The sequence below is a fragment of the Vigna unguiculata genome, chromosome 1, assembly GCF_037176805.1.
Source record: "Vigna unguiculata cultivar grain cowpea cultivar isolate G323 ecotype 2 chromosome 1, ASM3717680v1, whole genome shotgun sequence".
Classification (NCBI taxonomy): Eukaryota; Viridiplantae; Streptophyta; class Magnoliopsida; order Fabales; family Fabaceae; genus Vigna; species Vigna unguiculata.
Window position 1 is genome coordinate 42,739,642 of NC_140792.1, and position 25,959 is coordinate 42,765,600.

The 25,959-nt window shown below is 32.9% G+C and overlaps 6 protein-coding genes across 17 annotated transcripts; 4 read left to right on the forward strand and 2 right to left on the reverse strand.

Annotated features, from left to right (window-relative positions):
* Positions 1–550: 550 nt before the first annotated feature.
* LOC114180730 (protein BIC1-like) lies at positions 551–3,972 on the forward strand. Of its 6 annotated transcripts, XM_085673626.1 has the most exons (3): positions 552–1,218; positions 2,011–2,113; positions 3,423–3,972. In XM_085673626.1, exons 1-2 carry the CDS (start codon positions 749–751, stop codon positions 2,108–2,110), a joined length of 570 nt encoding a protein of 189 aa, XP_085529752.1. In that variant the 5' UTR covers positions 552–748; the 3' UTR covers positions 2,111–2,113; positions 3,423–3,972. The 6 variants fall into 6 exon arrangements, with proteins under 6 accessions (XP_085529753.1, XP_085529752.1, XP_027922830.1 ...); XM_085673627.1 differs by lacking the exon at positions 3,423–3,972 and having other exon boundaries at positions 551–1,218; positions 2,011–2,353; XM_028067029.2 differs by lacking the exon at positions 2,011–2,113 and having other exon boundaries at positions 3,423–3,970.
* On the reverse strand, positions 2,192–8,398 carry LOC114180711 (protein CIA1-like). The gene is made up of 10 exons (XM_028067016.2): positions 7,946–8,398; positions 7,679–7,825; positions 7,361–7,579; positions 7,171–7,235; positions 6,925–6,990; positions 6,760–6,831; positions 5,173–5,235; positions 4,596–4,665; positions 3,174–3,257; positions 2,192–2,507 (listed from the first exon to the last, which is right to left on the reverse strand). Exons 1-10 carry the CDS (start codon positions 8,117–8,119, stop codon positions 2,442–2,444), a joined length of 1,026 nt encoding a protein of 341 aa, XP_027922817.2. The 5' UTR covers positions 8,120–8,398; the 3' UTR covers positions 2,192–2,441.
* A 5,990-nt stretch (positions 8,399–14,388) lies between these two features.
* On the forward strand, positions 14,389–15,632 carry LOC114180721 (ribonucleoside-diphosphate reductase small chain-like). Its single transcript, XM_028067022.2, has one exon. The coding sequence runs from the start codon at positions 14,520–14,522 to the stop codon at positions 15,507–15,509; it is 990 nt and encodes a 329-aa protein (XP_027922823.1). The 5' UTR covers positions 14,389–14,519; the 3' UTR covers positions 15,510–15,632.
* Positions 15,633–17,941: 2,309 nt separating this feature from the next.
* On the forward strand, positions 17,942–20,692 carry LOC114195445 (ubiquinol-cytochrome C reductase UQCRX/QCR9-like family protein). Its single transcript, XM_028085926.2, has 3 exons — positions 17,942–18,211; positions 18,296–18,343; positions 20,417–20,692. The coding sequence occupies exons 1-3, from the start codon at positions 18,092–18,094 to the stop codon at positions 20,465–20,467; spliced, it is 219 nt and encodes a 72-aa protein (XP_027941727.1). The 5' UTR covers positions 17,942–18,091; the 3' UTR covers positions 20,468–20,692.
* Positions 20,693–21,967: 1,275 nt separating this feature from the next.
* Positions 21,968–24,294, forward strand: LOC114184735 (glucosamine 6-phosphate N-acetyltransferase-like). 5 transcript variants are annotated; one of them, XR_003604605.2, is made up of 3 exons: positions 21,970–22,717; positions 23,015–23,104; positions 24,162–24,294. XR_003604605.2 is itself a non-coding variant. In XM_085673671.1 (2 exons), the coding sequence occupies exon 1, from the start codon at positions 22,246–22,248 to the stop codon at positions 22,711–22,713; it is 468 nt and encodes a 155-aa protein (XP_085529797.1). In that variant the 5' UTR covers positions 21,968–22,245; the 3' UTR covers positions 22,714–22,717; positions 24,162–24,294. The 5 variants fall into 5 exon arrangements, 3 of the variants coding, with proteins under 3 accessions (XP_085529797.1, XP_085529791.1, XP_027927850.1); XR_014995240.1 differs by having other exon boundaries at positions 23,015–23,122; positions 24,162–24,277; XM_085673671.1 differs by lacking the exon at positions 23,015–23,104 and having other exon boundaries at positions 21,968–22,717.
* LOC114184706 (pentatricopeptide (PPR) repeat-containing protein) lies at positions 23,281–25,795 on the reverse strand. Of its 3 annotated transcripts, none has more exons than XM_028072019.2 (2): positions 23,876–25,795; positions 23,281–23,553 (listed from the first exon to the last, which is right to left on the reverse strand). In XM_028072019.2, exon 1 carries the CDS (start codon positions 25,793–25,795, stop codon positions 24,329–24,331), a length of 1,467 nt encoding a protein of 488 aa, XP_027927820.2. In that variant the 3' UTR covers positions 23,281–23,553; positions 23,876–24,328. The 3 variants fall into 3 exon arrangements, with proteins under 3 accessions (XP_027927820.2, XP_085529775.1, XP_085529773.1); XM_085673649.1 differs by having other exon boundaries at positions 23,281–23,583; XM_085673647.1 differs by having other exon boundaries at positions 23,281–23,595.
* Between the last annotated feature and the right edge of the window lie 164 nt (positions 25,796–25,959).

A 25,959-nucleotide genomic window follows, 5' to 3' on the forward strand; every position in this document is an offset into this window, starting at 1 on the left:
GTTTGTGTTAGAATGAAAGATATTTTAATTTACGCGGTAACCATTTTTCCACTCCTTATATATATATATATATTTGGTGTTTCATCTGATATTTTTGGTCTGTTCACCAAAAGAAAAATCGTTGATTTTGTTGTGTTTTTAAACTCAATTATAAAAATAAAATGAAAAATAAAAAAGTTATTGTGTGATACGAAGAGCTCACACTAATATTGTCGTAAGGGAAAAAGTTTGAAAAGAATAACAGAAATATCTGTTCTGGCATCTAAAGCGTATCTGTCTCATCAAAAGCACGTCAGAAGACAGAAGTGTATATGTATTTTTGGAGTGAATAATGATTTAATGAAAAATATTACCATCGGAAAAAAGAAAAAAGAAAAAAAAATCAGATAGGAGAAGGTGATTGGTTGAAAGGGAAGAATGAGAGATGAACGTCAACCTCAGAATCCTCCAAAAAAAAATCAATGGAAGGAATGGTGTTTGCTTTGTTTTAGCAGAGAGAGAGAGAAGAGAAGAGAAGAGAGTGTTTCTTTTTCTTTTCATTCCATTTTGGCATATTTAATAACAGTGAGGGAGTGGGAACTGAGACACCACACAAATAGAATCCCTTCTCAAACAAGACACGTAGGTTTGTCACTTACCATACAAAAGAAACTCTGTGGGCGACGTGTAAACTGATTTCCCACCCACTCCCTTTCCTTTATTCCCCACACAACACCCACCCTTTCTCCAATTGCATGAAAACCCTTCAATGGCTCACCGATCCTCTGCTGAATCTCATCACCAGATTCCTTCAAACCCATTGGACCTTAACACAACTCAAGATATCATCAACAACATGGAGGAACAGAAGCAACAGCAACAGCAAAACCCCTTATTCTCCTTGAGTGAAGTTAGCCACGATGGTATTGATAGAGATAAGGGTGTGACCGAGGAAGACCCATCTGCTTCAAAATCCATTCTTTGTGAGGAGGAGAAAATGGCATTGCAAGAGGGTTTAGAAGAGGATAGTGGACGCGAGAGGCTGAAGCGGCATAGAGTTGAAGTGGCTGGGAGGGTTTGGATTCCTGATATGTGGGGTCAGGAGGAGCTGTTGAAGGATTGGATAGATTGCGCAGCTTTTGATGCCCCTTTGGTTACAACCAGAATCTCCACTGCACGAGAGGCTTTGGTTGAAGAGTGTACAAGAGCAAATGCTGCTGGACTAAGAATAGAGAACAGGTGTTAGATTTTTCGTTTCTGTGATTCACTTTAACGACAACCACATATTCATCACGGATTGTTTAGTAATCATAATCTTTATATTTGTTTTTTTTTTTCTTTTTTCACAATTACATTTTCGGGGATTTTTAAGATACGTTTCAATAACTCAACCAACATTTCGGAACTTCAAATTTGTAAACTATTATCAAGTTGTTATATTTTATTCATTGTCACTGTTTTCAGTTTCAGCACTTGTGTCTTTCTTTCTTTCGAGAAAAATCAAGTCATTAATTAGTTCAAGCAATTTCCCAAATGCTTAAGAAGTCACATATGTAATGTAAATAAATAACTTTCAGCCTTTGAGAAATAATTACGCTAGTTTTTTTCATGGAAAAAAAGTAACGTGTATTGGGGTTAAAAGATGCATCGTTTCTGACTCAAGCATATTTTATTGCAACAAATGCCAACGATTTAAACGAGCCCAATTTGGATAGAAGAAATTTTATTCACGAAAACAGAAATGCATCTGTTTAGTCATGATTCATCAAAACTCTTTCAAATTGTATAGTCAAATGTTAAATGTTCAAGTACTCATCAGAATTAATATAACAGTTTTACCTACCAAAAAAGTGAAGGAATCATTTGCATTTGGACCCTCATGTCATCTACCTCTGTAGTGTATATCTCGATACTTATGATGCTCATTTTTTTATACACTAGTCCTCCCTGTGCAGTATACATTGTTGGGGGGCATACTAGTGAAAATGTGAAATTTACGGCTAACAAAATTTAGTGAAAACTCAAAGCTAGATTTGTGACCCGTCAAGAAATTGTGGGCATGGGGTTTGCTACTCAATTACATCTTGCTATAGTTATGGAAATCAGTTCAGACATCAAGTTGCCACCTTGATTAGTGAGTATCCTTCTTTTTCATTCTATCATTATAACTAACGAAAGTAAAGCATATTTACGATCCCAGTTCACCCTAGAGTAAGCAAATTTTTAGCAACTCTTGAGCAAAAATGTAAAAGTTTAGTTGACAGTAATTACAATTTACAGTCACACTCCTGACTTCCCTAAAAAATACAATAATCAATATCTGTTTCAAATTTGTAGTAAATGTAACTTAAGATAATAGAAAAAGAACTATGAGGGTGCCTGCACATCTAGCACTTCTATAGGCTCCATCAGAGTAAATTTGTGCTACTCATACAGCAAATGAGAAAAAACTAGCATCATCATTATGATATCAACTCCCACACCTTGATTGTCCCATCATCGCTTGCAGAGGCTAGCAGCGGCTTCTCCTATTTAGTAAATAAAACTGTTACCAATTGCAGAGACAGACACAAGAAAAAAATGCTAATATAATATAGGTCACCATTCTCTAAATATGTAAATGATTGTTTGATTTAAGAAAAAATAATCGTTTTTATTTCCTGTTTACTTTTAATACAGAATTACTTTCTAGTTTGTACTTGATTCTTTGAAAGATTTGAGCACGAAACAATGAAAAGAATAAAAAGTTATCTTCAATGTCCCTATACAAATCTTTAAAAACAGGAAACAAAGTTGTATTTATAACTAATAGTGAAAAGAGAACTTTTTTCTAAAATCAAAATGGCCCCTAAGATTTTGTAAGCTATTAGGGAGTCGTTAGCAAACTACATGTTTTCTAAATTTCCTTTTACACTAAAGAAAATGTATTTTATCCTTCGTGGTGCAAAGTCTACCAATGCCTGTCAGTTAACACATTACTGATAATAGATACCAACAAACCACAATTACTTCATAGATCATACAAGTTATCACAATGATATTAAGAGACCATATTCAGACACAGACACGATAAGCTAAGAGCATTATCTAATTTAGCAGTGAAATCCACAATTCCATCCACTCGATGTGTGTGGAAACAGATACTCGTTGCGTTATCAATGCGATTCCATTAGAGTAGCGTATAAGAATCTTACCCCAGGGCTCCACTGCACAAAATTTACTTCCATGTCATGAGCCTTCTCTTTCTTTAGCAGCAACTTGTAGAGAGGACCATCAACCTAAGCAATAAAATTGTCAGTTTTAACCTTCTTTTTTTCGTTTCTAGATAGTGGTATGCATCTACGATCTACAAAGACAGTCAATTATTTAAAATCCTAGTGTTCAATTTTGGTCATTATCTTACAACACAATCATACAATCTCATAGTAGTTTGAATTTTTCAGGGACTTGGCTTTCAATGATTTATCTCTTAATAACAACAGCACAGCTGTAGAGGTTCAAAACACCCCAACGTTCTCAGACACCGAGAAGAGCATCTAAACAAAAGGATCCGATGCAAGTACGAAAATATACATTGAAATTGAGAAGGGAGATTATTATATTAAGAAAAAATGGAAACCAGCTGCTCCAGCTCGTCAGTAAACTCAAACAGTATGCAAGAACATCATGCTAATCTCTTCAAAATAAAACATTGTTCAAATAAAAACTAGATCCAGATAAATACAGTTGCAAATACAGTTAATATTATCACTGAGTGACTGAGCGTTGTCTGCATTTATGTTGTAAATAAAGAAACATTTGGCATTGGTTTGTCATGTCTTTTGCTACTCTTGTCCTTGTTAGCAAGTACAAACAAATCAAGAAATTCCAGGCTAATGATATGCACAAATAGCCAATGGCATTATAGAATCACGAAGTGTCTGATTTAAAGTGCGTGATTTTACAGCAGAAACGAAACTATTAATGGGCACAAAGAATCCGATGCTTCTCCTTTCTGTGCAGACTCTTCCTACACTTTAGAATAAACATGCTAGTATAAAATACCAATATGCTCCCACTGGCATCCCTAGTGAGTTAAAATTACGTGTCATGATAAACAATGACACTTGCTCTCCCCACCAGTAGTCAGAATGAGGAAAAAAGAGGTCCTTAGGTTGAGGGACCAACAGCCACAGTTGACCAGCAGATTAAATTTTCTTATCATTAAAACCAGAAAAATACAGCACAGGTTAGCTGGACATTTAAACTTTAAACCAAACAAAGTCTTTGCGATTTATCGTGCAGCACCAACTTAGTAACTGATATTCACTTCTTAATTAGGATACCCAATATATGAGAGAATTTTCCAGCAGGAGAACACAAGCACTTTTCTGAGTTTGAGACGTGAATATTCAAGTAAACATTCCCATCCGTAGTTTCTAAAATATTCAATGAATAAACTAGTCCCAATCATAACTAAACCTATTTTTTTACAATTACACACTACATCCTGACAACTGAATTTATCTATTAGGCAATAAGTACACAAAGTACATTAGGAATGAATGACGACAATGTGTCATTTGAACTGCTTATGTATTCGGGTAACTGCATTAACAAGTAAATAATAGGCATACCTGACTTTCATTGTCATCCACAAAAAGGCGTATAGCATCATCAGCGGCTCCACTGGCAAAGATACCTTCTCTGTCATACCAGCACACAGGGTACATAAATGTCAGATTTATAAAAAAAAAAAAAAAAAAAGATGATACATCTCACATCTGATACCATGATAACAAACAAGAAGTGCATCATTGTGTTCATCTGGCTATCAATTAAGAAAATGGAAAGCATTAAGTGATGAACTAACGGTTGATCCACACAATGTTGTATAAATAAAAAAATCATTCTTACACTTTTGAAAATATCAATGACGCCCAAAGATTGAAAGAGGGTAATCCATCCACAATGTACGAAGAAAGTCAGCATAACTTTTAAATATGGAGGTTGGCCGATTTACTCGATAACATAATAGTTTCGTTTATTCCATAATAATGTTGCTTAATTTGACATCATCAACATCAGGAATAGACATTGATAAAAATATTGGCATTCTCAAAGCCACACATATATTATAGATAGAAATTGCGGTATCAAAAGCAGCAAAGCAAGTTTATGTAAATGCCCAGTGAGACGCAAGTGTCATTTTACCTTGACCAATGAACTGAGAAAATTGTCCGATCATGATACCCTGTAAGAGTGCAAAGATGTCTCCTGAAATTCCAATAAGAAAAAAAATTAAAATATCCGGAAAGGAAAGGAGTATATTAATATGCCTTCATTATTAAGTGATATGCTATAGTAAAAAATAGTATTATGAACACAACCAACCTATGCAATTGATTTTATAATATTTGAAAGAAACTAACGATGGTGTTTCAATCTATTCCAAACTATTATATGAATATAGAAGAATTGACAGTCAGCTATGGTAAAAAATAGTATTATGAACACAACCAACCTATGCAATTGATTTTATAATATTTGAAAGAAACTAACGATGGTGTTTCAATCTATTCCAAACTATTATATGAATATAGAAGAATTGACAGTCAGCTATGGTAAAATATAGTATTATGAACACAACCAACCTGTGCAATTGATTTCATAATATTTGAAAGAAACTAACGATGGTGTTTCAATCTATTCCAAACTATTATATGAATATAGCAGAATTGACAGTCAGATTACGACTTCAAAGATCAGATATTTCAAAATATTGAGTTTAAGATAAAGTGGCAGGGGAATCGTGAGACAACAGCAAGCAAGCAATGGGTCATGGTGTAATCATTATAGTTATCAATCTCAAAGAGCACAGCGCAGTGGCTAACTCTAAACTCGCTATAGCATGATAACAGGATGGACACTATTTCAAATAATATAATACAAACTAAAAAGTTTATAGTGCGCATATAAATCCTCAAAAACAAAAGAAAACCCAAAACTAAAGAAATTCAAAATAAATAATAAAAGTCACAGTTTAAGCACACAACCACCATCAATCTAGGAGCAATAAAGACATAGTAATGAAGTCAAAATATGAAAGAAGATGACGAAATTAATAGAAAAAAATAAATACAAAATTAGATCATATTATAATAATGTGAACTGGAAAGTTGAATGGGAGAATAAAGGATTAAACAGAGGAAAAAAGATATCCTTAAAAGTCTGAAGGAAGAAAGGTCAAAACAGAGGTAACTTCATATAGCCAGCTATGGCAAGTGAAAATATGCTATTTTCGCCATTATTATGACCGAATGACAATTACTGGAAAATCTTCACTATTTGAATCCCATAGCAAATCAGGGCAGCTCCAGTCCACTACAGCGTGATATTGACTAGTGTGGAGGGATTAGAGAAGAGGTCCTAAAACCAGGATGTTAAGAAGGGAAAGAATTAAGCACTAAATATTCAAACAAAATCTGGTTTTATGTACTTCTATTGTTCCACTCGAGACTGTTAAAGAGCTACTGGTTATATCATAATACACTCTACTTCCAGTCCATATGCTTTATCCCAAAAAATAGGTCCTCTACCACTTTACAATGTTCCTCTGGGAAAACCAGTTTCAAGATTTAAAGCAACAACCCATAACAATAACATCCGTACATAAATGTGAATGGTTAGCATCAAATAGCTTCTTATAAAATATGAGATGTCAAATACATATTCTAGTATTCTATAGAAGGGAAAAAAATAATGTAAGAGAGGCATAAAAGTAACTAGTGAAATACTAACCAGGGTGCAAATCCACCACCAGATTGAATCTCTGTGTTTTCTGTTCCCCAGACCTTCACGGTAAGATCATCGCTGCCATAACGGTTTGCCATAAAAAAAATGTCGCAGAAGTTAAAGAAAATGATAAAACAATTAAAGACGCGAGCAAAAGAAATTTTGGCTTACCTACACGAAACCATTTTGTCACCACTCGCATTAAAGGAGAGAGCCCAGACAGTCGAAGTATGTCCACTGACAAATAACAACATTATACATAAATGAATTAAGTTAAAATTAACAATGACAATGATGGTCAACATATATGCACAATACATTTTACATAACATACGGAAAAAACAGTCGTCGCTACAAAGATAAGAAAACCAAGAAGCTGTAAACTTGAAGGTGATGAAAGAGATTAAGAAATGGTACTTATTAGGTTCCCCAAGCGTTTGAACGCATTGCCAATCGTCGCTATCACCTTCATCCGCCCAAACCTGGAAGAAATTCAGTGTTAACTTTGTACATTGCTCAATCATTCAACCGCAAAGGAAGCAAGCACAAGTAACAAAAGAAAAGAAAAATGAAATTATATAGGCAGCCACTTTTGCATCAGCGATACCTTAATATTATTATCATAACTACACGAAAATAAGATATCCTCTGTGGGATGCCACTTCACCATTTTCACATCCTGCGCATGTCCTTGCAGCACAGACACGCACTCAAACTCATTCCCGGGCAGCACTTCCCATATCCAAACAGACTTATCTCTACTACAAGTTGCAAGCAACGTGCCAGACGCATTCCAACACACACTCTTCACTTCATTCTCATGTCCCTGTAGTAAAACCGCATTCACCTCAAAGTAAAGTTCAACTACCAAAGAACAAACATCCAAAGTCAACAAAACAAAAGGTTGAATTTAGCAATAACCCACCTCCAAAGTAGAAACACACTCAAAATCGCCACCAACATTTTCCCAAATGGCAGTGGTGGCGTCGAAACTTCCAGTGGCCAAAATCTTCCCCGACGGTGACCAAGCACAAGATCGAACAGTTCGAGTGTGTGTTTCTTCCAAAACCGCCTACATTCCATTTTCACAATCAAAGTAAACTATTACAAACACAATTTTCTTCAATTGTAAAATATACCACAGAATTGAATTTCGCAATGATTGAGAATGGAAATTGATATGAAAAAAGACCTTGCAGGCCCATAGACCAGAGGAGAGGTTCTGCTCCCAGATTCGGACGGTTTTGTCGCCGCTGCATGAAGCAAAGACGAGAGGAATACCGTCGTGTCCGGTGGCGGGGTTCCAATCCAAGCTCCAAACCCTATCGGTGTGACCTTCGAGTCTCTGAATCTCTTTCAACTCCATCGGCACCAATCGCCTCCACTCTCTGCATACACCGCAAACACTGACCCGTTTGTTGATTCTCAAAACTTTCCACTCTGCTATTTCTTACTTTCTCACTCTCCTCCACGCCACGCGTCAGAGAAAATTAGTGAAAATGATTTTAACAAACAGACAAAAACAAATCACCAATTGGGCCGCCGCCAATTCACCACGGGGTGCGCGCACGGGGAAAACTAGCTACCTACTGATGCAGCGTTTTTGGGTAATCCATGGGCACCATATCAAAATTATACCATGGTTTTAGACTTCGAATATACAATTCTTATGAATCATAGAGAAAAAAAAAAGTGCTTTTTTGCAACAAAATCGCATTCAAAAAAAACTAAAACGATAATTTTCTTTTTCGTATACTGAATTTACTTTCTATAAATAATAAAAACGTCTTATTTAATCTACACGAATAGGGAGGGATCGAGGCAGATAATAAAAATTAATTCAGTATTTAAATAATGGTCAATTTTTGAAATTTTTAAGGAATTTGTATAAATTTAGTTTGAATTAGGTTGCGTTTAATCAAGTTAAAGCAGCTTATATTCAATTTCATCTAAACTTTATATTTCAGCAAGATGATTACAGAGATTGGATACATTTTATTACTTTAAAGAGTTAACTTATAATATAAGTAGTTTCGTATTAAAACATTGTTTACTATGTAAGTGTTTTGGTTGAAAGATGATAGCAACCATTTTTTTCTCTTTCTAAATTTTAGTCATTTGATATAATTGTGGAGATCATTAAATTTTTGGGAACAAAAATTGTGTTATGGAGAGAAGTAGTTGGAGGATGAAGCGTAGGATTAATAATAACATAAGTTATTTTGTTGTTAATATTCTCTAATTATTTGTATCATTCGATATAATAATTTATTAAGTGTATTACTAGGGTCAAATTCCATTTTACAACATTTGTATATGTAAATACTTCATATAAATGATGTCACAAGACTAATAACAATACTAAATAATAATAATAATAATAATAAAGATTAAATATATTTTTAGTCGTGAACTTTTATTATTATAATTTTTCATATTACATGGTATTTTTCTTACAAATTTGTTAAATAAAATTGTAAGAAACTTTTTTTTTGTCTTTTTTATAAGAATTTTAATTGGTAGGTATTTCATTTGAGGATAATTATTTTCTACAAAATTATAAAATTTGCAACTATTTTTTACAATTTTTTTTTATACAAAATATTTTACAAAATAATTGGTAATAATTTCTTACAAATTTTATTCTTATAACAAATTTTGTAAGTATTCCTTACGGAGAAAAAATGAAAATAAAATTGACAATGAATATGAGTTTGACATGAAAGTAAAATTTGTCCACATTTAAAACTTTGTGTCAAACCATGTAAATAATCCAAATATTAGCATGAAACTCATTTGACACCTTAACAAAATTTAACGTAATTAAGGTTAAAAGGACTGTACCATTCATTTTTAAAGTTTAAGACTAAAATGTATCAAAATTTTAGACAAATACGAAATTCAATTTTACATCAAATTTCATGGACTAAAAAATAGTTAACAATAATAATAATAATAATAATAATAATAATAATAATAATAATAATAAATTGATTCTAAATATATTATTTTCATTTGAATAATGGTATCAATACATTTTTTTTCAATTTTTTTTTATCTTTTTTCATTTTCTTCATTTTGCGATTGTAAAAAGGCATAATCCAATAATATTTTTAAGTTGTGTCATGATTATAAGTTATTTATTATTCAAAAAGATCAAGGATTATGTTGTCTTTTTATATTAGTTTATATGTTGTTCTAACTAGTTAAGTTGTTTTTGTTACTGATATGTAGTATTTTGTTATTTTTTATATTGATTCCTTTGTAACCGATGATGAAAAAAACATTTGATTAAATGTCCTCAACTTGATAAAGTGAATGATGAAGGTTGTTCTCACAATAGTGATAAATGCTCATGGGTCAAATAACTTTGACAAATGTAAGATTGTCAAAGTGTTGGCTCACCACGGGTTTAGCTAAATAAAAGTTTACTTAACTGACTCGCTTTTTGGTAAGTTATAATTTATGTATAGTTGTTATATCTTTCATTTGCATATTATATATATATATATATATATATATATATATATATATATATATATATACATATATATATATACATACATATGTATATATATATGTATATACATATACATATACATATATATATATATACATATGTATATATATATGTATGTATATGTATATACATATATATATATATATATATATATATATATATATACATATACATATATATATATATATTTGCAAATGAAATATATAACTACTATACAACATTTGACATTTTTCTTGTGTGAGTATGAAACTTGCTATGGTTAGTGGGTAAGTTGGACTAATGATCACTTTTACACTAGTAATGACTTTTCTTCTTTTATTATACGTCTTAAAAGACTTATCTTTTACAATCAATGGTGCATTTTTTTTACTTTTTGGGTGTGTCATATTTATTAAGGCTCCTAAAACACAATTTTAGTAATAAACTTGTTTTTTCAAATTCAAGATTGATGTGTATGGTTGAAAAATAAATATAAGATGCATATAAGTGATATTGTTTTTTATTTTTCAATGTTACAATTTTCAATATTTAAACTAGGAATTGCGGGATTGTTTTATTTATGAACGTAATATGACAAACTCTAATGCTAATAAGCTTAAGGTAAATATTAATGGTGCAACTAAAAGTTGCACTCATTTAACTATATGTGTTGATATTTTGACAGGAAGTTATGGTGAATATATAGATAGTTTTTCTGATTTTTTAGGAGTACGTATTTTTTATTTAAGTTGAGTTTATAGGAGTACTTTATACTTTGAAGCATTGTTGGAGGAAAAACTTTTAAGGCTATAGTTTGAGACTAATTATACTTTAGTTTATTATGAATTTTTGGATTAACAAAAGTTTTATTCAACTCTTATAGGGAGATGATGATAATACTTTAATTTTTGTAAGCACATGCACTTACGAATTTCTTATGTTTTTCTTTAAAAGTGATTGTGTCGATGAGTTAGCTAATTTGACTTTCATTCATAAATAAAAATATGAGCACTCTAATTTTTTATTTAAAATTTTTTTATAATAGATATAATTTGTCTATGTTACATTATGTGTAATTTTTATCATGAATTTTATGTAATCCATATGTTTTTTTATCTATTTTAATAATTTTTTATATAATAAATAAATAATCGATAGATTTTGAGAGTATTAATATAGTTGGAATATCAAAATTCCTTCCATGTAAATGTAAATAAAACGTATAACACTTTTTTCATATTATTTGCTTACCAAATAACTAAAAAAGTATTTCTAATAGCACGCCTTCTTTCTCTTGCAACGGGGAGAAATAAAAGAAACAAATAGATTTATTACAATTTTAAAGAGAATATCTTTTAAAATGTATTATAAAAAAAGTTATAATTACATTTCTATCAACTTTTTTTCTTTATTTAAGACAATCAATAATTCTGCCATTTTTCTGTGTCAAGGAGCGGCTTTTTCCATTTTAAATATATTATTTTATGAAGTTGCATTTAAATAATTTGATCGTTTTAAAAATCAATAACTTATTAATAGATAAACTTATACAAATTCTTATAACTGTTTTTGATATATAATTTTACTTTTATTATTTATTAACTATTGTTATGGGTAATTGTTTTATACTTTTATACAAATATATCAATTCTGATAATTGTTTATGGTGTAAACGTTTTTATATACTATTTTATCATTACTGTTATGTTACGATTGTAATTACTTTTTATTTTATAAGGCAATCGTCAAACTTTTGGTTCCCTTATTAATATTATGATAGGATAATAATATTTTAATCTATTTCTTTTGATTTATTTTTAATTTATTATTTTAATTATCATTAGATATCATATCATATAATTAAAAATAATTAAAATAAATTATTTAAAGATGATTAAAATAGTGAGTTAAAAATAAATAAAAAATTATTATCATAAATTTTTTTATTTTGGATCACGTTGAAGAAGAAAAAAGAAGCCCCATTTTCAAAATAAAACGTTGCATTTTTATTTCTTTTAATTTAATTTAATTTGATTTATGTTTTATTTCATCAGTGTCTAAGTTCATAAAATTAATTACTTTCTTGAAATAACAAATTGAAAAAAAAAAATACTTATCGTATCTTAACGTAGAATCACGTTTTTAAACATGTTTTTAATATTTGTTTAACAAAAATCGTGTTTGTATGTTACATACAACGTTAAACATCTTGAATGTTGAATAATAAAAAAGAAAAAACCATATTCAATGTTATTGAATTTGATAATATGACTAATTAGACTAATATGAATAAAAATCACAATGGAAAGCTGATAACTAATTTATCCATTTAATTAATTTTCAAAACTACACGTCTCACATAATCTGTAAACCACTCCAGAAATGAATTATAATGTAAAACTTGGAATCAATCAATTTGTTGGTAAAATATGTTAACACAAAACATAAATAAAGAAAACAAGACAGATATAAAAAGAGAATTTTGCTAAATTCATACCAAATAATGTTAGTCATAACAATTTTAGTATTAACAAGAGTATAATATTATCTTTGAGTCTTTATTCATTTAAATTTGAATTTAGTATTAATTCATATTTGGGAAGGAAAAAGTTATAATATCAATAATTTTGTAATTTTATTTAAAAAAAAATTTGACGACTAGTTTTACTTGATTCATCTATAATTGTCGATTGACTATTTGTTAACATGCGAAAAAAGGTGAAAAATATACATTGAGCTTAATTTAACTGATCAAATGATAAATAAGGTTGATAACATCAAATAGGTTAACTTCAACTTTATTCATAACAATTTTAAATTTAATATCATCAAATTCAATAACACTCTTTGTAAAACAACCTTATTCATAATTTGTTTGATCTCTTTGTAAAATTTATTATATAACTCATGATTGAAACTATTTATTTAATATTTTTTTATTTAAATTGGTTATTATTTTAAAATTAAAAAATCAATATTAAGATATTATAAATATTTTATATGTTATATTCGGTTAATATATATATATATATATATATATATATATATATATATATATATATATAATATGAATAAAATAAAATAACATTTTTTTATATATATTTATTTTATATATATTATATATTTTATATTTTCAAAATTCTTAAAATTTTTTAACATCCATAATATTTCATATATATTTATATGATTTATAATATTTTATATTATAATTTAAAATTTCATAATTTTGCATTTTCAAATTTCTTGCGTAAGTACGTAACTATATAGATTTGAATATTTTCTATAAGTGATGTTCAATGACTGTACAGAGTCATAATAATAAAAGGGTTAAATATGTTTTTGGTCATTAACTTTCAGTAAATTTTGAAACTTTGGACCAATTTAGTCTTTTATATTTTGAAATACGTTTGCATTTTCAAATTTCTTGCGTAAGTACGTAACTATATAGATTTGAATATTTTCTATAAGTGATGTTCAATGACTGTACAGAGTAATAATAATAAAAGGGTTAAATATGTTTTTGGTCATTAACTTTCAGTAAATTTTGAAACTTTGGACCAATTTAGTCTTTTATATTTTGAAATACGTGGATTTAGTCATTTTAATCAAATTTTGTTAAGTTTATTTGACATTTTAAACGTGTTTCATAATAGTATTTGACTTAACATTAAAGTAAAAATGTGTCAAACAATATAAACAACTCAAGTACAATTTTAAAATGCGTACGAAATATCATATAAATCTAACAAAATTTGATAAAAATGACTAAATTTACGTATTTCAAAAGATAAATAACTAAATTAATCTAAAATTTCAAAATGAACTAATTTTAAAATTCAATTAAAGTTAAGGTACAAATACTTATTTAACCGATAATAAAATTGAAAATAAAAGTTAATAAAAGTATTATACGATAGAATTTAAACTTTCTTTGCTAAATCACTTTAACCTCTTAAGACTACTTTCTCTCTCCTATATTCTTCTAGTATTTGTCTCTCCAAGGGCACTTTCGTAAAACAACGCCCGATGGTCACGAGATTTTTCTTTTCAGGAAATACCTAAATTGCCCCGTCCCTCCTTCTCCCGCAAGATTTCTCAAAATTTTAAAATCACCCGCTTTATCTCTTTTTTTTTTTTCCTTCCAAAATTCAAAAACTGAAACCCAAATTTCTCTCTATATAAACCCTCAATCTCCTCCCTCAAGCACCAACCAGATTCTCAATTCTCTTCTCAAATTTGAAAACAGCTTCAATTCAAGAACACGACAATGCCTGCGATCCCCGAAGAGCCACTCCTGGCCCCGAACCCCGACCGGTTCTGCATGTTCCCAATCCAATACCCCCAAATTTGGGAAATGTACAAGAAAGCCGAAGCCTCTTTCTGGACCGCCGAAGAGGTTGATCTTTCCCAAGACCTCCGCCACTGGGACTCCCTCACCGACGGCGAGCGCTACTTCATCACCCACGTCCTCGCCTTCTTTGCCGCCTCCGACGGCATCGTTCTCGAAAACCTCGCCGCCCGCTTCATGAAGGAAATCCAAGCCGCCGAGGCCCGTGCTTTCTACGGCTTCCAGATCGCCATCGAGAACATCCACTCCGAGATGTACAGTCTCCTCTTGGAAACCTACATCAAAGACTCCACCGAAAAGAATCACCTGTTCCGCGCCGTAGATACCATCCCCTGTGTCGCCAAGAAGGCCCAATGGGCCTTGCGCTGGATCGATGCCACCGACTCCTTTGCCGAGCGCCTCGTCGCCTTCGCCTGCGTCGAGGGAATCTTCTTCTCCGGCAGCTTCTGCTCGATATTTTGGCTAAAGAAGCGCGGCTTGATGCCCGGCCTCACCTTCTCCAACGAACTCATATCGCGAGATGAAGGGCTTCACTGCGACTTCGCGTGCCTCTTGTACTCTCTCCTCAGGAGGAAGCTCACCGACGAGCGCGTGAAGGAGATTGTGCGCGAAGCGGTTGACATAGAGAGAGAGTTTGTGTGCGACGCGCTTCCCTGTGCGTTGGTGGGGATGAACGGGGAGCTAATGAGTCAATATATTGAGTTTGTTGCGGACCGGTTGCTGGGTGCGCTTGGATGCGGGAAGGTGTACGGTGTTCAGAATCCCTTTGACTGGATGGAGCTTATATCTCTCCAGGGCAAAACTAACTTCTTTGAAAAGCGCGTTGGGGACTATCAGAAGGCTTCCGTTATGTCTAGCTTGAACGGTAATGGAGGGGCACATGTGTTCAAGATGGATGAGGATTTTTAACTTTTTAGAATGTTTTGCTAATTATTTTGTTAGTATTTTAACTTCATTCATCGTAATACTTCTTGTATTTCACTGTACCATATCCCCAGTTTACAATAAAGTTGTTGAATTGATAAGAGTAAATGGTGTTGTTGGTGCCAAAAAAGGAATGTGATTGTATTTCCTTGTCAACTTTTTGCTCTATTGATTTTTAATTTGCTTTGAATTCTTTACCATGTGATAGTTAGGGTGTTCTTAATCTGCTTTTCTCTTTGGTTGTCAAGTGTTCTGACGAAATTGGACATATATAATTTTGCATTTGTTACTAAACCTAAAATGCTATTTGATTCTTATGCAGTTTTGATCCTACTGCCACTACTCTTCAGAGAGTTGTTCATCTTTTTTATTTGTTAACATGGGTTAGATTAAAACCATTCTATTACACTTTCATTTCAACTTTATTGTGTGTTGGGCTTTAATTTTGCAGAGATGTGTTTTGAACGCTGGATATGTCAAATTAAATGAGTCGGTTTAACAAATATCGTTTTGCCGTACAGTTACTATAGCTAGTGATAACTGATGTGTAGGAAGCTGTTGTTGTGGTAGTTGCAATTACAAGAGATATTTGGAGTTTAGTGTCGGTTTATTTTGGTGTTTAGTTATATTAGAGTCTCATTTAATCTAGTGTCTGTAAATTCAGTTCATCTGCATATTGCGGCGGTAGCAGCACCATCACCACCACTACCAATGTCATCTTTGGATGTGTATGTCGGCTTATCTCACAACGCAGCCTATTTGAATATTTATTTTTTCCTCATGCAAAAATGATCTAATGCTTTTTAGCAATTAAGAATGATAAAAAGAGAAACAAACACTGAAACCCATAACGGATCACTTCCCCAAGTTGGCATGGCTAGCAGTGGGAATAAGAGAGCAAGTTAGCATCCTGTGTGATATGGGTCTGATGCACAGTGGGTATGGATAGAATATGCAGAGGAGAAGTTTTTTTTATTGTTTTCTATGCTAAAGTAACCCTGTTATTGATATTACAGTGATAATCAGAAGCAGAATTTCAGTCATACACTGACTTGCTTTTCTGCTCCAGTTATTTCGCTGAATTAAGTATCCTAGATTACTTCAAGCATACTGATCCCTTAAAGGCACGTGGAATGATGTTGTTCATGGGAAGAGTTGAGTGAGAGTAAGTATTTTAATGATGTTCAATGGTTGCAGTTAGGTATGACTATCTCTACACATTTTAGTACGTGTCTGGATTGATTTGTGTCCGAAACAACTTCTATTGCAATTTTACCTGAATGTTTTTTCTTGGGACAATGCGGATATCTGAAACTTAATTAATCCAGAAATGCACTTAGTTTTTCCAAATTTAATTGATGTCTGTTATTTTACAAACATTAGGGTAAGGAATATCTCTGGTTGTTTAGTGAGATTAATCTCATTGGTACGATCTTAAGACACTCAATGGTGGTTCGTGACCAGTACACTAAATACAAAATTTGGATACATTCTTGACTTAAAGGTAAATACAGGTTAGCAAGATGAAGGAAGATTCATTTTGGAACATAATTTCCCTGCATCAGGTGAACAAAGATTATCAATTTATCACACTGCAAAACCAATTTTGTAATTTTTTTTTTGCATGACTGTTTGTAAAGTTAGCAATCCAGATTGCTATGTAAGGAAGCCAGGTGTTCCCTCTAGTACCAACTGCACTTTTGGCAAATTGTGTTGGGATATATCTTTATTAAAACTTGAATGCCCTTATATAGAAATACAAATATTTTATGAAAAAAGAATTCATTCTCGTATCTAAAATTAATCTTTGAATTTTGTAGGATGTAAAGTTGCTAACTAAAATATTATAAATAACTTTATTTAACATTTTTCTAACCCATAATCAAATTAAACCTTTATATATTCCTTTAAATATGGTTAACTTCTGGTAAAACTTAGAGGATTTCAATGGTGAGCAATCTTAACAGCATAGATTGTGATTTAATATATTTTTATAAACATAATATTTTTCAGTTCACTGAATACATTTTAATTTTTTATTTAGTAATTATTATTTGGTTAAATTATGCTTTGATCTCCATTTTCATGATTTTTCAGTTTTAACAATATCTTGCATGCAAGAAATTGAATTATGAATTGCTAAAAGAATGTTGCAAAATCATGTAATGTATTATGAATGTTCTAATACAAATATTCACCTTTTTCAAGTAGAGCTTATCACAAATTAAAATTAAACTATTTTGAAACAGAACAAATTAATAAAGTAATACGGAATTAAAAAAACAATTCAAGATATCATAACAAAAACAAAAAGGGTTAGTCTTTTGGTTTTTTTTTTCCGCACTCGTGGAATGTGAAGAAGGACTTCAACCCAGCCCATTAAGAGCGAATTGGGCAGACAAAGCGGTCCGAGTGGGCCCGTAAAGTCCGTGTGAAACGGTGATACGATCTCAGTTTTCCTTGGCGTGGGAGAAGGAAGAAAAATAGAACAGTGAGTGAAAAAGACAAAGGTAACCTAGACCTAGATTGGTGAATCGAAGCGAGGTGCATCTGCAAACTCAATCGCCATGGAAGCCGTTGCTAGAAGAAGAGGTGGAGGAATTTTCGAAAGCCTTTACAAGGTTGTTATGCGTCGCAACTCTGTCTATGTTACTTTTGTCATCGCTGGCGCCTTCCTCGGAGAACGGGTTCGTTACTTCCTCTTCTTTTTCAATTTAGGTAATTTTTTGTTTTAACTTTCTTTTGCTGAGGATTTCAATACTTGGTTGCAGGCTGTTGATTATGGAGTCCACAAGATCTGGGAGGCTAATAATGTTGGGGTAATGAAGTTTCTAGGTTCTATCCTTAATTTAATTGCGATTTATGTTTCATGCCCTATGATATGCTGTTTGTTTCCTGAAACGGTAAATTTGGCCGCTAAAGTTTAGTTGGATTGGGTTTTGTATTATTGGTAAATCTTCGGAGGGGCTTTTTTTAAAAATAGATTTATGTTCTTCGTGTTGATGTTAGTTTTATGATTTGTGTATCGTGTAACGTTTTAAAATAAATTAATCTTCTAATTTTTGTAATGATTTTGCCAACTTGATATGATCATAGATAGTCCATGATATCTTTAGGCTTTCTTAGTAAATTTGTAGCTCCGGTTTTAAATAGTTTTCCGTAGATTTCGGATTTCCTATAGCTTCTTCATGTAGGATTTTATGTTCGTTTTGTGACTTAATTGTAGCCAACATAAAATAGGGCCGATCTTTGTGACTTAAGACTTGGTTATTGTTGTATTGTGATGTATTTCTTCTTAGACTATTGGTTATGTAGATGAAGACTTTCAATCAACTCAGTATTTCTTCTTATTGCAAAATATTTCATGATTGATTACATCATTATTAGTTTTAGAATTAGACAATGATGTATGTTGTATTTAGTTGGATATTGCTCTAAAGGATCTTGATTAAAATTAGAGCTCTATAGGCAGAACTGGTATAACAGTGATAAAATTGGACAGGTGTGGAAGCATTAGGAGGAATGGTTTTTATTTGACTGGTTCATATTTGGTTGTAGATTATAGTAATTACTTCTATGCCAAGTTCTAGATTATAGTAATTCTGAATATGTACTTCGTTTGTTGAATTTTGGTAGTTTTTCTTACTGTCACATGTAAGTACTGCCTATCTTCGTTGTTGTTTCCTGTATTCGATGCTACTTTACATGTTGCTGTTGACTTAAATCTGTATCAATACTACTCAATGTGAATTTGAAGAGAGTCTAACATCACTATTGTAGATGTTGTTTGGGATGATACAATGTTGGACAATCATAGTTTTTCTTGCACCAATCCGTATCAATTGGTTTGTTTTGTTCAAGTTTTGTCAGCATAATTATCAATTTCCTTTCCCCGAGAAAAATGAGGCATTTAATAAATGTTTTTCTCCCTTTAATTTCAAATCCTGTCCACCTCTGAGCCTCTGGGGTCACCCTTTCCCATTTCATTATCCTTGTCTTGAGAACTCAAAATTTATCAGAGGGCTGAAGTTGGTCCTCGCGACCAATTCGGAATTCCCTCCCCTCATAGCTAGTTCTCTCATTTTCCAGTAAGCTTGCTTCTATGTTTGACATGTCTTAGCGAAGGTAGATGTTGTAAATGGTAATCTATTAGTCAAAATAAGGTAGCATAATGACATTTGTGATGTATGTACTATCATAAAATGGAACACATCATATGCGTTCTATTTCATATTTGGGTCGTTTAAAAATATTTTAGGACAACTTGAGGTTATAAATGTTACATTTTTGTTCTGCTTAAAAGTGCAACCAAGGAGAAAGGAACGGACTAGGATATTCCATTTTGTTTTGTTCGTGCACCAAATTCTACGTAAGTGTTTCATTATAATAATAATTATTTGCTGAAACAGGCAAACTGTTTACAAATCTTGTTGTTGATCAGGATTGATGTCTCGATTAAAACATATGCCATTGGTTAATATTCCATCAATGGGAACGAGTGTTGCCACTCCCATGTTTCTGTTATCTTCAATTCAAATGATTATTAGATAAAATACATGCCGTGGTTCAAATTCCATTTTTATATTTTATTAGTTATAATATGAATACTCACTATTTCTGACTTGTGGTTTTCTCTGCCTCATTTATGCAATTTCGAAGGTTTATAGTTGTTCATGATTTCACTTAAAAATAGATGGGATTCCTTACTATGTGCAATGTTGTATTATCGGTCCCATCTATGCTAGTAGTAGAAGTATGTTATTATTTATAGTGTTAAAGCAATTGCCAACCATCAGTTTTAAGGATTGTGGTTTACAATGCTATTGTGATCGCTTACTATTTAAGCTGTTTAGAATTTTACCTTTGATATATAATTATATTTTCTTGTGCAGAAACGATATGAGGACATTCCTGTGCTAGGGCAAAAGCTGTCAGAAGAATAACCAGTTTGTTAGCTTTTTTCTAGTTTTATTATATTCTTGAAATTTGAGGGGAACATTAAGAGCTGGAAGCAGTTTCCATTTTTACAATAAATACCTTATGCTTGTATCTTTCAGGCTTTAACTCTTATGCGTGGTTTCATTTTCTGACCTTTGAACCATTGCAGAATTCTGTATTTTTTTGAAACCAGGAATCATTGGTTATGAAAATTGCATGCTTTCTACTTATCCTATTATCTGAGAGTTGAAATATGGAAAATACATGGAAAATCTTTGAGGCTCAATAAATTTGAAAACATGGACTAAATGAGTAAACAACAGCAGAATTTATTGTCACTAATTGGTAAAGTGGTAGTGTTGATGAAAGAAACAATGAAAAGTGCTAAGCTTATATAATTACAAGTCAAACTAGCCTTGGTTAAGTTAGACTCTGAGGAGCAGGCTGAAGGAGGTCAACTGGTGCATTCTTAAAAATAGCCGGTCACTTGAAGTGTGAACCTAGCACAATGAATTAAACTGTATAAAAACGAATATCCACTATCCAAGGAAAATTTGAAACTTGTGCCCAAAAGCGTAAACATAGAATTGTTCCTTTTTTAGCATGCATTTTAGTCATTCAGAAAGATTGTAATACATCACAAATCCACTATCCAATTGTAATCTTAAAATTTCAATCATTGAACATAATAGTAATAATTCTCTCTAATTTTGAGATTATTTGCTTGACCTAGTTTTTTTTTTCATAAAAAAAAGTCATTCTTTTAGTTAAATCCTGTACCGAACTAATTTTTGTCCCTCCTAAAAAAAAAATCTAACTTTTTTTTAAACTCAATAAATATCCCTTTGTCTCTGGTAAATAATTTTGAAATTAGATGAAAGTGTTGCTACTTTCGTATTTGATTATATGAAAATCATATTTTCGATTTCTAATGATGTTCATTATCCTTACTCCTATTGCAAAAAGACAGAAAAATATTTTTATTATATTTTATTTTCTTACTCTTCATTGCTAAAGTTAGCAGAAATTACAAGAATTCGAATTACCGATTAGAAATACTATTGAATTTTAATTATTTCTATTTTAGGTTGACAATTTTTATATTTATATATATTTAATATTTTTATATTTGATTGTTTATAGTGACCATTTAATATACTTGTAATTTAGTTACGTGAAAAATACTTTAACTATTTGATAGGCATATTTTTTTTTATAATAAAATATTATAACTATAAAATTTACACGTGAAAAATGAGATCTTACCTAAACTATTATTTCAATGCAATTTACATTTTTCAAACAATTTTATGCTAGGTAAAGGGCCAACTATAAAGTAAAAGGTAAAGGTTATATTTTTGTTATAATTTATTTTCTCACTCTTCATTGCTAAAGTTTTAATGACAAAAACAAGATTTTTCTTCTGAAAAGTAACTTGTAATTGTATTTTTAGTTAGAAAATGGAGATACCCTTACTCAATTAACACTGATAAAGTAATTGTAATTTTAGTTAGAAAATGGAGATACCCATACTCTACTAACACTGATAAAAATTGATCACAGGAGTTTCAAGTACATTATGGCTTTCTATTGCGTTTCATCGTAAATAGATGAGAAGTAATATTGAGGAGTGAAGTGAAAATCACAGAGATAGTGTGTTCGAGTATTAAAATCAAAGCGTGAGAAGGTGGGAAAGAAGCGGAATCTCTCGCTGATTGAAATTTGTTTTAAGTTCAGTTTTTGCATTTCGTTTTGTGATTCGGTTTGGATCTCACAGGACAAGATGGAAAACAGTGAGGAACAGAAGTACGGAGTTCGGAAATTAGAGATCTCAGACAAGAGCAAAGGCTTCATCGAGTTGCTGCAGCAACTCAGCGTTTGCGATTCCGTCTCTGACAGAGATTTCGAGGATCGATTTCGAGAGCTCAGCGCCGTCGGAGATGACCACGTCATCGGCGTGATTGAAGACGAGGCTTCTGGAAAGATCATTGCGACGGGGAGCGTGTTTATTGAGAAGAAATTTTTGAGAAATTGCGGCAAAGTTGGGCACATTGAGGACGTTGTTGTGGATTCCAGCGCACGTGGGAAGCATTTGGGAAAGAAAATCATCAGCTTCCTGACAGAGCATGCGCGTTCCATGGGATGCTATAAGGTCATTCTTGATTGCAGCCTCGAGAATAAGGCGTTCTACGAGAAATGTGGCTTCTACCATAAATCTCTTCAGATGGCTATGTATTTTGCTCACCACTAGTTTGGTATGCAAATTTATTTCTCATATGATTCCCTACTCTGTTTATTACATTCGTCTTTGTTGTTTTTCGACTTTAAACATGTGTTCTGTTTTTGGAGTTAATTTTTTCAACTTTTGTAAGTACTTCCTTGTAGGTCATAATGTAGATGGCACAGTGCATGGTTCATTTTTTCATTTACAAGGTTTTAGAATTTGAATTAAAAATTTCGTCCTCTCCTATCCTATTCCTATTGTGAATATTTTTCCATTTACAAGGTCATAATGAAGTGACATACAGCAATTTGAACTACGCATATTGCAGATTTTAAATGGCATGGCCAAAATTGTCACACGAGAATATGAAGCATAACAGAGGAAACACAGAGGATCAAACCTAAGAAAGTAATTGCAGGTAAACATCATTAAAAAGGTAATTATGGACTATTAATCAATCCAAAACAGAAACATAAAGTTGATAAATACTGAAGAGTCCAGATTGCATTAAAACAAACTTGTTTACGAAAACCCAGTGTCATAAAAACCATGTCAATAGCTAAGAAAATGTCCTAATTACAACAGAATATAAAATTATTTGCTTTATCAAATGCTTCTCTGTTTCTGATAATAAAAATATAAACCATTAAAACACAACGTGGTGTATATTTAGCCATTCATCCTGGTATGTCGTTTTTGGGATGATATGTTTCTGGAAATAAAAATAAAACACTATAAAGCAAACTCCGGCTTAAAAATTGGCCAAAACTGTGGGATATCTCCCAGTTTCCCTAATAAACTACTATCACCATACAAGCTGCATATACTTTCTTTTTTCTTTCATCCTGTACGTCCGCCCTGTCGATTCTGCAAAGATGATCCAATGCTTCTTAATATCTGCTAAAAAATCTACTAAAAAATTATACATCTCTTTGATTTGTCAAAACAAGTTGAAGGTGTGCAAGGATCTAGAGACAAAAAGGTTGAAAATTAAGTAATTTCTTCACTGTTAGCCCAAAACATAATAAGATTTCGTAAGAACTAGAAAAAAATAGCAAATATGCAAGGGAAAAGAGTAACTCACGACTTAAAAATTATTTGATGAATATGCCTTTAGAATTTGACACAATACAGTAGACACTAAATTGACCCTTCAAAAGCATAAATTTAACGAGCAAAATTTAGATACCTTTGGCTTCAACAAAGGTACTGCAATAGTTCAAGTACTCGACAACACTGCTTCCAGCTTGGTCTTGAGTTCATAACTTAAACAACAGTCCATTGAAAAACGATCGATGGTGAATAGATCAAATGATACCACTTCTGGTATTTAATCAAGTAACTTTAGCACAGTTCCAAAGGCATCTGTCCTGATCTTAAAAATGGGACAGTAGTACAGCACCAATTACATATAACTACATATATTCAGACTTTCTATTGATTTTTTGGTACTCCAATTTATCCTTATTTTGCAGAGAATCCAAATTCCTCCCATCAAGAGGTTACAGTTATGAGGCAAGGAGTTTCATCGTTTCAATCCTCCACACCTGTTTCCAATTCCCTTACCAGTTCAGTTCACAATCACCTTGGCCCATCAACAGTGTCAATTGAAATCCAAGTTAATTCTTAAATATTTGCATCATCAGCGATCAAATTTGTTTACTTGACGACATGTAGAGCGTCTACAATTAGACAATCCACTCATCAACTTATTATATGAAGCAAGATCAGGTATAAAACCCCTATCCAACATTTCATTCACCAGAAACTCTCCTTTCTCCCTCCTTCCCTCCTCCGAATACCCTATAACCAAAGTCCTATAAGTCATGTCATCAGGTTCCAAACCCTTGCTCAAAGCAAGTAACATCAATCTATTTGCCTCATCGGTTCTCCGTGCATAGCAAATATCTCGAAGAACACCATTGAAAGTCACAACATCCAGCACCATACCCTCATCAAGCATCCTTTCCACCAATCTCTTCACCTCATCGATCTTCCCCAACACCCTCAACCCATCAACCACAGCAATGCAAGCAACCAAACTCGGAACACTCTCCCCATTCCACAACTCATAAACAACTTCCAACGCTCTCACAGCACACCCTTGCCCACACAAAACCTCCACCAAAGCAAAACAATCAAACCCCTTGGGCAAAACCCTCTTTTCAGAAAACCCCAGCAACAACTCACACGCCTGCAAAACCCTCCCTTCCTTACAAAGCCCTTGAACCAAAATTTCACATGTAACACAAGAAAGCTCACACCCTAATTGAACCATCTCGCGAGCCATCTCAATGGCATCCTCAACCCTCCCCTCTCTAAACATCCCCCTAATCAAGGTATTGAAAGTAACCACATTGGGCTCACACCCCATTTTCCCCATCTCGTGAAACACGTCCAACGCCAACGCGAACTGCGAGTTCCGACAGTGACCACTGATCAAAATGTTGAAGGTGAAAACGTCAGGCTTGACGCGGTGGGTAACCACCATGTCGCGGTAAAACTGGAGGGCTTGGGTTAGGTTACCGCGTTTGACGAAGGCGTGGATGAGGACGTTGAAAACGGCGACGTCTGGCTTGGAGTCGATGAGTTTGGTCATGGAGTGGAATGCGGAGAGGGCGTGGTGGAGTTGGGAGGATTTGGAGAAGGCGTGGATGGCGTGGGAGAAGATGGGTTGGGTGTGGGGGCAGGAGAAGATGGAGGGAGAGCAGGGGCAGGGGTGGGTGGCGATGACGTGGAGGAGGGTGCGGAGCTGGGGGAGGCGGTGGGTGGCGGCGAGGGTGCGGGCCATCCAGTGGAAGGTGGCGTGGGTGTGGCGGAATGAGTCGAGGGAGGAGGCCCAGGTGAAGAGGTGGAAGTCGAATTGAGAGAAGGAAGGGTGGTGGTGGAGCTTCGATTTCAGGAAGTGGAGGAGAGTGTCGGGGGTGAACGGCGGGGCCCAATGGGCCTTCAAGAAGTCCAGGAAGCGGGCGTAGTGAACTTGGGACACGGGTGTGTCTGAGGGTGGAGATGGTAGAGGGAGGTTGGGGATCGCTGAAGAAGAAGAAGAAGAAGAAGAAGGTTTTACTGTTGCCAATGCTCTCGCTTTCACCAACTTCTTCGTCGCCATTTTCTGTTTCTCAACCAGACCTAATTATCTTAAAATGTTCTTAGAGAGAAAAAAAAAAACATTTTGTCCTAATTTGTTGTTTATTGTAAATTGTAAAATATTTATTAAAACATTTTCGCAAGAGGAGAAAATGTCTGCAGAAGGTTCGGGGTAAAGTATCTGCA